Here is an 11,523-nt window from a genome sequence, read left to right as displayed (position 1 = left end):
GTGTGGCTGGCAGGAGTCTCACTTCCCTAACCAGGGACTGAACCGGTATCCTCAGCAGTGAAAGCAAGGAGTCCTAACCACTGGACAGCCAGGGAATTCCCACGTCATACCTCATCTTGACTATCTAACCTCAGAAGTTACCTGTTTTAAAACGTTACCACCTTGAGCTTCCCTGGTGGCTCAGTGGTAAGGAATCCATCTGCCAGTGCAGGAGACCAGGTTTGACCCCTGCTCTGGGAAGATTCCCACGTGCCGCAGAGCAACTAAGCCCGTGCACCCAACTACTGAGCCCACGTACCACAACTACTAAAGCCCACGCACCCTAGAGCCCGTGCCCCACAAGTCGATCCACCGCAATGAGAAGCTCATGCACTGCAACTAGAGAGGAGCTCCTGCTCACCTCAACTGGAGAAAAAGACCACAGAGCAACACAGAGCCAGCACCGCCAGGAATAAAACAGTTTTTAAAAAAATGTTACTACTTTGATACGGACTTTTGAGAAGTGATTCCGCTAACACTATTAAGAAAGGTGTTGTGTTTCCCTGCATCTTACAATGGTCTCTCAGAAGCAGTGCCAAGATGGCTCAGCTCTAGTCCCTCAGTGGCCTTCAACCCACAACAAAATGTTGAAACCAGAAACAGAACTAAAATTACTGCTTTCCTATTTTTTCCACCAGTGTCACTACCCTAAATGCATTGCTTAAAAAGATACCACTGGCCAAATAAATATTTTTATCTAGGTTGAATAGTAGAAGGGTGAGTGATTGGACTTAGGGAAATTTTGTATCAACTAGTAGCCCAGGGAATTCCAACCACAGCTTTTTAACACTCATCCTCCATCATCACTTGAGATGGAAGATCTAATTGTTTCAATCAGGGTTCAGAGAGTAAAAGAGTAACCTCACCTGTTGTTTTAACATAACAATTACTATAAGGAATCAAATAGATGTTGGAGAACTGAAAAAGTTAAAAAGGGCCATTACATAGAAAGTGAAAGTCACTCAGTCGTGTCTGACTCTTTGAGACCCCATGGACTACACAGTCCATGGAATTCTCCAGGTCAGAATACTGGAGTGGGTAGCCATTCCCTTCTCCAGGGATCTTCCCAACCCAGAGATCGAACTCAGATCCCTGGCATTGCAGGCAGATTCTTCACCAGCTGAGCCACCAGGGAAGCCCAGATAACATAGAAGCAGCTACCAAAGATAAACACACAACATATATAACTAATGTTAACACTAGTTTCTCCTGGTAATAAAATACTAGCTCATTTTTCTACAAGGCCTACTAATTAAATACTACACTCATGTTAGAGCATAAAAGTAATGTTTCCTCAGGTCAGTCAATGCAGTAGATAGCCGAGACAGAATCTTCTAGAGTGCAGTTATATAATCATATAGCATATGAGACTTCACCATTGGAAAGCCCCCCTTGTCATAAAGTTTCAGGTTCAAGAAGACACTGCCTGCAACACTGGCACCAATGTATACACCCCTCTACTTAAAGAGCCCAAGAAAAAAAATCAGTCCTGGGACAAATGAGCCCTTGAGGATTGAAAATGTTTCACAACTTAGCTGCAGTGTGTAGTATCAGACACCAATATTTTTGTTCGCCCTCACTCCCAAACCATGTCATACCTTATCTAGACTGTCTAACCTCAGACCCCAACCCACTGTGGCCATTTGTTGAGAAAATGCTTTTCCTTTGCACATGATCACTGATTGGAGCAGCCGTGACTTAACGTGGCCTGAGGAGAGTTGATCCGTAGAATGGAGACCTGGCCGAAGCTGACCCTTTTTCTTTGGACTGGAATTGAGAGTAAGGCTGTCTTCAGGTGGCTGATCAGTAACGTATGAAATCTGGGAGCTACTGTTGGCCACCTGCCGCCGTGTGGAGGTAGGAACAAAGGGAGAATGGAGCCAGCATGCACACAGCAGGATGCGTCTGAATTCACAGCCTTTTCGTGGCCCCCTGCAGTCCTCCCTTACAGACATCAACAACAGTTCTTCCTTCAGAAGGAGTTCCAAAGAAAACGGTTAGAGAAGTAGACTTTATTAGGTACATAGTTGTTAAAATTTTGAATTCGTGGAGTTAAAAACCCTGTAGTACATTAAAAAACTAAAATTTGGTACACAAATAATAATTCTAAACAGTGGTTCATTGAAATGTTTATAAAGTATCAGTTTCACATACTGAATATACAAAAGGAGAACACTATTCTTGGGAATAAACACTAATTCTATAGATAAAAAACACAGAAAAGGTATTATTGCTCAAATAATAAGTAAGTCTTCCCATACTAAAACCTCAATGGCACACACACTAAAACATGCCCTGTTGTAATACTCTGGTACTATAAATCCAACAGGCTACAACACACATAATTTGCTTGTAGCCTGGACCTTGAAAACAAATGGCTGCTGTGAGATAGTATGACCAAACCAAGAGATGATAACATACAAATCAAAATGAAACAAAACATAGGGAAAAAATCAGGCATAAAAAGAAAAGAACATAACCTTATTTTGAGAACACTGTTCCTTCATCATGAAGAATACGTGTTGTACATTCATGCTCTCATATACACTTAAGAGAAATTCTTTACACATCCAACAATGCGACAGGTGACTCAATCAATTACTAACACAATTTGCAGACTTCAAACAATAATACCAGATCTCAAACTTAGCTTTAACAAATGACAGTACAATACTATACTAAGAAACTTAGTAAGTGGAATGCCTATAAAACGAGTACAGAGTTCTTCGTCCTTCATAATTCTCTTAGCTTTCAGCATTTACCACTCATTTTCACCCACTTCCATGGGAGAATTGTTTTGAGTCAAACAGGATGAATAGCTGCCACACTCAGGTATGGGCTCCTGGGAAAGCCAGTTGTTTTCTTGCAGGAGAGGTTTTTTCGACAAAGAAAACTGAATCTCAAAAAATTCTAATGACTCTCCATCTTCCTTCTCCACCAGGAACTGATAGTCGCCAAACCTAATCATGCATTTGTCTGGCAGATCCATTTTATTTAGGTAGCCCAGCTCCTTGTTGTCCACAAGCAGACTGGTCTTCTTACTCATATTTTTAATTTCAAAAGAGACAACTGAACTATTAAACTTTTTAAACACCTGTAGAGAAAACTGAACTCGAGAAACCTGTTTGTCCTGAAAGATATAATTACAGGTGTGAGAATTTCGGCCAAATTTCACCACTTCGCTGGTGGGGAGTTTCTCTCGGTTAAAAAACTTTATTGATCGGAATATTCCACTTCGCTGGTGGCCAGGATGGTAAAGAGTCATCTGGAGACAAGTTACCATCTCTTCTGTGTCCGCATCCTCAAAACTGGACATGATGAGCACCGGAATCTGACCTGCCTGCAACAATTAAATCAGCACATTAGTTCACCCCAGAGATCAGATTCTGAGATCTTTGATTCCAATATTTTGATGAAAAGCTTTCCAATAGGTAACTGATTTAGACTTTAAGAAAACAATACATAAGCAATATGCTTTCATTTAACTAGTAGATATGTGAAATCTTATACCAAGCCCCATATGAACTGGTACATTATATTTTCTTCTCTTTCATTTCCAATTTGACAGTAAGACATAATCTGGACAATAACAAGGAATGACTATTGATAAAATGATTTAGTGGGGGGAAGCATACAGAGACTTCAGTTCCTTTCTCATTTAAATAGGATGACTTGGGCCCAGACCAAATAGAACAGCTGTCTGTACTTTAGGAAGAAAATCAGGAATAAAGACTCTCTTCGGGGGTGGGAGGTGGGAGGAAGGTTTAAGCGGGAGGGGAAATATGTATACTGATTCATGTCGATATGTGGCAGAAACCAACACAACATGGTAAAGCAATTATCTTCCAATTAAAAATAAGTGAATTTTTTTTTAAAAAAGAATCCCTTTGGTTTAAATCCTCAGAGGATATACATATAAGGAAAACCTACAGTTTACTAGCTGAATTAAAATTTAATGTATTATGAATTTTGTATTATTTTGGATGGAACAGTATGAATAACTGTCAGAGAAAGGCTTCTGTGATTTTTACCGTGTATTATCCTGACTAAAGAAATGTAGACATTAGAAACAAAGTAACTGCAACATTTGTCCTTTATATCCTGATTTAGATTTCTAGTAGGTAAAGGGGTAAAAAAGTAAGTGCTTTAAATATTCTACAATTTTTAAATTTAGACATTATACACTTTTTATTTTAAAAAAATAATCAATTTCCACAAGGTAGTTCTAAATATCATAGTCTGTACTCATACTGGAGTTATTTGTTTTTGTCAATGGTTCCTAATGACTGGACAGACAAACTGTCATTTACCCCAAGCAGCACAATCTAACTGTTCTTAACCACATCTCTCTAGAGTTGCATAGCCCTGTGGTGACCTTTCCTCCACTTACTGTGCTGCTGCTAAGTCGCTTCAGTCGTGTCCGACTCTGTGCGACCCCACAGACGGCAGCCCACTAGGCTCCCCCGTCCCTGGGATTCTCCAGGCAAGAACACCGGAGTGGGTTGCCATTTCCTTCTCCAGTGCATAAAAGTGGAAAGTGAATGTGAAGTCGCTCAGTCGTGTCCGACTCTTAGTGACCCCGTGGACCGCAGCCCACCAAGCTCCTCCGTCCATGGGATTTTCCAGGCAAGAGTACTGGAGTGGGGTGCCATTGTCTTCTCCCCCACTTCACTGTATGTACCTTAAATAGTCAGTGGAGTAGCTTAAGCAGCAAAACAAAACAGTTAGTTACTAAAATCTATGAAAGGTTTGACACAAAACTGCCACTTTAAAACTACTTCGCTTTAAAAGAATTACATGCACATGATTTTAAAAATTCAAATGCTTAAAAAAGGATCTTTTTAAGTATCTTCCCTCTCTGACCTAATCATTTTTTTTAACTCTTTCAGAGCCAACCATTGTAAAAGTTGGTTTTATCCTTACAGAATTATTTACCCAACAAGCAAAACTTCGTGTTCAAAGACATACACATTTTCTACAAAGAAAAAATTTTCTTTCACAAATAGGAACATACTGTATTTAGTTCTAGACCTTGCATTTTTTTCAGTTAATAATACAAGTGGGTGATTTGTTTCCATTTATCTATACACGTAAATATACCTCAATCTTAAACAGCTGCATAGAATTCCTTTAAACTAGTGCGGTGGTAAATTACACCAGGAGATGGAATGATACTGAGTGCTCCCTGCATTCTTTAAATACTATATAGTATTTACAGTGGGGTTTGGGGAGCAACAGTCTTAAGGTAATCTGGAGTTTTACTGGTTTTTGTCTGCCATCTATATTAGATATTGCTATCAAAATTATGCTTGCTAAACAGGAAAAAAACAGAATGTTTTCTTTCCATGATGTTTGCTTTTAAAGTACAATCTTTTCTTCTGTTTTGCATAGTTGTATTGCTAAAAATCAAACTCAGTTTATTGAATTACTCAACAAATGATATAACAAAGCAAAATTTTTTATTGATTTAGAAATATATTTTTAATTTGCTTTCATAATAAGTTCTTTCTTAACATTATTATATCATATTGCCTTAGCCAATCAGACAACAAATGCCCAGCTATAAGCAGAAAAAGAGAAGAATACTCAAAATCTTGGGGCAAGAGTAGTAAAAATTGCTATGAAACCAAAGGCAGCAACAATTAACACACTGCAGGTAGAACTGGTTAATCACCATGATTTGAAAATACTTTAATTACAATAATAAAGTCATTATTCAAGAAGCAGACAGCTTAAAGGAGAATAATTATAACAAGTCATGAGATGATGCAATTAGTGGCTGACAAGAAAAGAATTTGCTGTTAAAAAGTAAAAAGCCTAAAAAGAGCAAGAATCTATCATCATGATGTCCGCCTTGTCTGGGCTACACTGCCATCACTCAAATGCATTCTTGGGCTTTGCACAGTAACAGTTCCAAAAGGAGACCTGGATTTTAAAACGCAGTATATTCTGGATACTGTCTTTTGGTAACACCCAACTTTTGTTCTTGTGATCTTTATATAACCTATTAGCTTAGAATTTAGTCTTTTGAGCAAATCCACCATCAAGAAAATTTTGCCCTATACACTTGATGCCTAGTTACCCAGGGCAGATATATTATTCACTGCAGAGGAAAACTCTGGCATTTTGGTTATAAATCAGGTGAATCAATTCTCAGCTTTTGATGAACTTCTGGTTTCACAACTGTGACCCTCCAGCAAACACTGAGGTAGACTGTGTTACCATCTGCTGCCCCTCACTACCAGACCTATCCCTACTAGTTCTGCCCCTTCGGAAAAATGATACTTCCCATTCCAGTGTCAACCATATTAAAGAAATGTGAATGGAAGTAACATGCAAGCTTATTTCCAAGGGTAGGTTTTAAAAACCACTATGTAGATAGACCTGTCTCTCCTCCTTCCATATGCCACATCAGTGCCATGGAAGGAACAGCTAAGCATGGGGTCTCAAAGGTGAGGGCTAAAGACAGAACCATAGAGACTTATGAGCAGCAAATGAACCCTCCTTCTAAGCAGTTACTGAGCCATGATGTTCCCTAACATACACACTCACCTTTCTTATGAATATATGAAATGATTACAGAGCTCAACAGTAACAAGACTGCCACTTACTGTATGCCTTTCATATGCCAGGCACAGTGCTAGCTCTTTATACATCAGTATCAGTATCAGTTCAGTCACTCAGTCGTGTCTGACTCTGCAACCCCATGAATTGCAGCACGCCAGGCCTCCCTGTCCATCACCAACTCCCGGAGTCCACCCAAACCCCTGTCCATCAAGTCAGTGATGCCATCCAACCATCTCATCCTCTGTTGTCCCCTTCTCCTGCCCTCAATCTTTCCCAGCATCAGGGTCTTTTCAAATGAGTCAGCTCTTCGCATTAGGTGGCCAAAGTTACTGTAGTTTCAGCTTCAACATCAATCCTTCCAATGAACACCCAGGACTGATCTCTTTCAGGATGGACTGGTTGGATTTTGCAGTCCAAAGGACTCTCAAGAGTCTTCTCCAACACCACAGGTCAAAAGCATCAATTCTTCGGCACTCAGCTTCCTTTATAGTCCAACTCTCACATCCATACGTGACCACTGGAAAAACCATAGCCTTGACTAGATGGACCCAACCTATGCTGTCTAGGTTGGTCATAACTTTTCTTCCAAGGAGTAAGTGTCTTTTAATTTCATTGCTGAAATCACCATCTGCAGCGATTTTGGAGCCCCCAAAAATAAAGTCAGCCACTATTTCCACTGTTTCCCCATCTATTTGCCATGAAGTGATGGGACCAGATGCCATGATCTTAGTTTTCTGAATGTTGAGCTTTAAGCCAACTTTTTCACTCTTCTCTTTCACTTTCAGTTCTTCTTCACTTTCTGCCATAAGGGTGGTGTCATCTGCATATCTGAGGTTATTGATACTATCTGCTTTTCAAAATAACCGGTCAAAATCACCACGTCACAGATGAGGGAGCTAAGTCTCAGGGTTTAGCTAGGTAGCCCAGGTCACAAATCCCTGCCAAAAGGAGGATTCAAACACAGCAGAAATGCGCACTCTCTCTTGCCAACTACAAACATCACTACTCCGTTACCAGTTACTTCACAAACTATAGCAGCCAATCAGCAGGGAAGAGGGCCATGGGGCGGGTGTACCAAAACTAGCAAGACACCAGGAATCTAGTGTTGAGAAGAAAAATGTACTGTTACTGCCTCCTCGTAGGAGAAGAGGCTGTGAAACACCAGATTACAGCGAGTATCAGTTATCCTTAAGCCTGATGTATGTATGTTGGGGTGTCGCTAGTAATTATGGTGGCTGGTTAGGGAGCTCCAAAGTTAGTGAACCATGGTCTCAGACTTCAGGGAACTTAGAAACTAAGCTATTCATTAATTTCCAGAGCTGCAAGTTCCCTGTACAAAGTGACCTGAATCTGACATTTCAGAGTGGTCAGGAGAAAAACAAAGACAGAAACTAACAAAAAAAAAAAAAAATCAAAATGATAAAATTGGTGGCTTATTTAAATAATCACTAGTGTGCAGGTGCTCAAAAGTAGCTTTTTCAAATCTGTTTGGCCTAAGTTATCAAAGAAACCTAAGAACAAGAGCTTATAGTGAGGGAGCTTCTAGAGAGGGAACCTGGAGTAGGGGGTGGAAAGGAGGCATTCCACTGCACACTCTGTACCTGTGGGATTTTATACCATGTGCATCTAATATCTATTCAAACATATAACAAGTATTTTCTTTACAAAGTCAGAAAGTGTTAGTCACTCAGTCATGTCTGACTCTTTGTGACCCCATGGACTGTAGCCCGCCAGGGTCCTCTGTCCATGGAATTCTCCAGGCAAGAATGCTGGAGTGGGTTGCCATGCCCTTCTCCAGGGGATCTTCCCCACCCAGGGATCAAACCTGGGTCTCCCGCATTGCAGGCAGATTCTTCACCATCTGAGCCAACTGGGAGGTCACAAACCCCCTGATTTTTATGGAACTAAATGGAATTAGAGATTATCATCAAAGCTGGTAAACCATGTTCTCTATCAAAAAGCTGTAAAACACTGGAATGATGTGTGGCATACAGTAATATTTGTGTTAACAAATCAACACAATAACTTTGCTGACACTGAGCTAACCGGTAAGGAAGAGAAAACTTGGAAGCACAGCAAAAAACAGCTATCCTGACCCTCCGCACCAGGTCATCACCCAGCAGTGTGGCTCTGAAGACAAACGGAACGTTGAGCAGAATCAATACTTAGTTAAGCAACAGGTCTTGCTAAAAGAGTCGTAAAAACCAAAATCAGCAGGAGGAAAGCCTTAGTAAAAGCTCAGGATTTTCCCCCCAGAGATGGTGTCTTTCTCCCACTCTGCCTGATTGGCTTGTTTCCAGCCAAAATTGCTGCGTCGGATTCTCCGTGGCAGCGGACTTCCGCTGCGAGGCTCAGTGTGTATTCAAGCTCCGAAAAATTTGGGAAATGCCTTTCAATCTGAAAGCTAGAGAAAGTCCCAGAAAACCACGGATTACGTTATTTTCGTAACCAAGCAGGCTGAAGCAAGGCAGGTGTACACGCAATCGAGCGGTAAGCTACACTTCATAAATGAAGTGTAGCTCACCGCTACACTTATTTTCTATTTACTAAAGGTGGAGGGGGGGTACTTTGCAAAGTACAGAAAAGTACAAGGAACACGCATCCCAATAGTTCCTGTCAGTGCTCCTCCGCTCTATTTATAAATATTCCTCTATTTTGTAAAGCTAAAATCACGCCGTAAATAATCGCTCGAGCGTCTGCCCGCAGCCGAGCCAGCGGGAGGAGCAGGTGATGACTTTCCCTGCAACGCTCCGGAAGACTCCTGGACAGAGCTTCTCTCTCCAGGGGATAAATAGACACGACGCAGCCCCACTTCACCCCGCCCCCGCGCCCCCCAGACCGCCACCTGGCAGGTACCTTGGGTTTCGAGTGTCCGTGAACTTCCCTTCGCTTTCTCAGCGCGGCACGGGGTTAATGCGCGCGAGCCCGCGGAGGCCCGGGATGGCGGGACGCCCACCGCCAACTGCCACGTTCGCTCACCGCGCCGCAGCCGGGGAGGGCGCTCGCCGGCTGCGCTGCACCTACTGCGCGGGGGGCTTGGGGTGGGGGACGGGGCGACAAGACCGAGGGGGAGAGGGACGCAGACGCAGCCCAGTCGGGGGCTACAGGGGCTACGGAAACTGCGGGCTCCAGGCCCCGCGGCGCGCGCGGCGACTCCTTCTACTCACCGGCCGAGTGCGCCCCCTCCCCCGAGCCCTCCCTTAAGTAGACCGAAAGCGCGGAGGTTCCCGGACTCCGCCCGGCCCTCCGCCCACCCCGCCCCCGCTCCGCTCTGGCGCCTTCTGCTCTTCGCCAGCCGCCTTTTCAGACCCAAAGCCCAGCCTCCAGGTCGGGTGTGAAGCGCGATAAGCCCGGCGGGGACCCCGCTTGCCAAACAAGGGCCCCTCCGAAGAGGATGTGAATTTTGAAAAGGGGACGCGATCACCCCAACAGTAAGGGCGACTTTCTCCGGCACCCCTCCCTCCCAAACACACTGCCAAGGGTGGGGAGAGGAGAAGAGCTGAATTAACCTAGCAAGCAAGCCAGGTGCAGGGCCCGTATTATTCTTTTCTAATCGTCACAGTCGGGAGAGTAGGTCCCCCTTACAGATGAGTAAACTGAGGCCCAGAAAGTGGTTAGGTTTCCGGGGGGGCGGGGGGAGGGGAGCGGCAGGATTTAAACTTGCCCCAGAGCTCCTAAGCCACCCCTTGCTACCCCATGGTGCCCTCACCTTACACCCTAGAATCCAGGGGCTTCCTCTCCCCGCCATCCACCTGAAGGGACTCCTCACTCAACACCCAGGGTTCCGGGTTCCAAAAGTAAGGGCTGATAACACAACCTCCCAAGAGGCTTTTATAACTTAGGGTGAACAAGCTGACACTATTTTCCTGCCTCAAGGAGAAGATTTGCGATGAACTAAAGGTGGAGAGAGCCTAAAGACAATAGGTGTCTAGAGGGAGACAGGAGGCTGTGTGAGGAGGAAAAGGACCCAGAACAGCGGCAGGAGGACAAAGCTTGCAGCGACCGAGGTCGTACTGGCCCATTTACTCCAGGGCTTGGGAAACCGCCCACCAGTTCTGGTAACTGTCTGGTGAAAGCCTTTCATTTGTCTGGGCTCCACCCTTGACTCCATGAGTGCTTGTTTATGGGTCCATTTCTCCAGCAATAAAACAACGGTGATGCTTGCTCTTGCTTCACCACTTGATAAAGAGGTTCTGAGGAGGGGTTAGGTGTTGAGCTCTCAGAGTTACATATAATCGAGAACCATAAGGCTGAGAAAGGATGAGCGCATCTGTAAGTGAAGCAGATTCCTGTAAGGCTGCATTTTGTTCGTTAATCATCAACACTTGCCGTTTCTTCCCTGAAAGAGGGACAGTCACGACCTTTTTTCTGTCAAAGAACATTAGAGCAGATGGAAGATAAGACATGCAATTTGACTACACCAATAAAGTCACACAATAAAATAATGTTTTCTGAATTGCAGCATCTGATCTCTAACCTTTAAAATGAAAGAAGATATGAAAATGTTCTATAAATTGCAAAGGATTATTTAACTCAGTTCTATTGATGAACTAATAGACAAAATTAAATGATAAAATTCATGATGCTGAACATTATCCCATGTTTCTCTGTCCTTTAAGATGACTTATTTGATTTGCTAAATTACCCAAAGTGAAATTTGAATAAGCCTTCAATTCCAGGTCAGACTCTAAGCTCAGTAATCGTTTTCTCCCTCTGACAACTGGTTAAAAATAATGGGCCTTAAACCAAAAATGGTTTGTGCGAGTTGAGAAACAGCCAAGAGTGCACCTTTGAAAAGTTTTTGTTCCTTAAAGGTTTGAAGAGATGTTTGGTGCTGGCTACAACTCCCGGTTTCTAACTATACCACAAAGCCATAGTAATCAAAACAGTATGGTACTGGACTTCCTAGTGGTCCAG

At 43.0% G+C, this 11,523-nt stretch overlaps 1 protein-coding gene and 1 long non-coding RNA gene across 2 annotated transcripts; one reads left to right on the top strand and one right to left on the bottom strand.

Moving 5' to 3' along the window:
• Nucleotides 1-2,036: 2,036 nt before the first annotated feature.
• TIFA (TRAF interacting protein with forkhead associated domain) lies at nucleotides 2,037-9,769 on the bottom strand. Its single transcript, NM_001081621.1, is given in 2 exon segments — nucleotides 2,037-3,379; nucleotides 9,463-9,769. A coding segment is annotated over 1 exon segment (558 nt). The 5' UTR covers nucleotides 3,356-3,379; nucleotides 9,463-9,769; the 3' UTR covers nucleotides 2,037-2,797.
• A 111-nt stretch (nucleotides 9,770-9,880) lies between these two features.
• On the top strand, nucleotides 9,881-11,062 carry LOC112447039 (uncharacterized). Its single transcript, XR_003035069.2, has 2 exons — nucleotides 9,881-10,037; nucleotides 10,483-11,062. It is a non-coding gene; the product is annotated as an uncharacterized lncRNA (long non-coding RNA).
• The last annotated feature ends 461 nt before the right edge of the window (nucleotides 11,063-11,523 follow it).

The sequence above is a fragment of the Bos taurus genome, chromosome 6 (genome assembly GCF_002263795.3).
Source record: "Bos taurus isolate L1 Dominette 01449 registration number 42190680 breed Hereford chromosome 6, ARS-UCD2.0, whole genome shotgun sequence".
Lineage (NCBI taxonomy): Eukaryota > Metazoa > Chordata > Mammalia > Artiodactyla > Bovidae > Bos > Bos taurus.
Note: the sequence above shows the minus strand (reverse complement) of the source record. Positions and strands in the feature narration are given on the sequence as shown.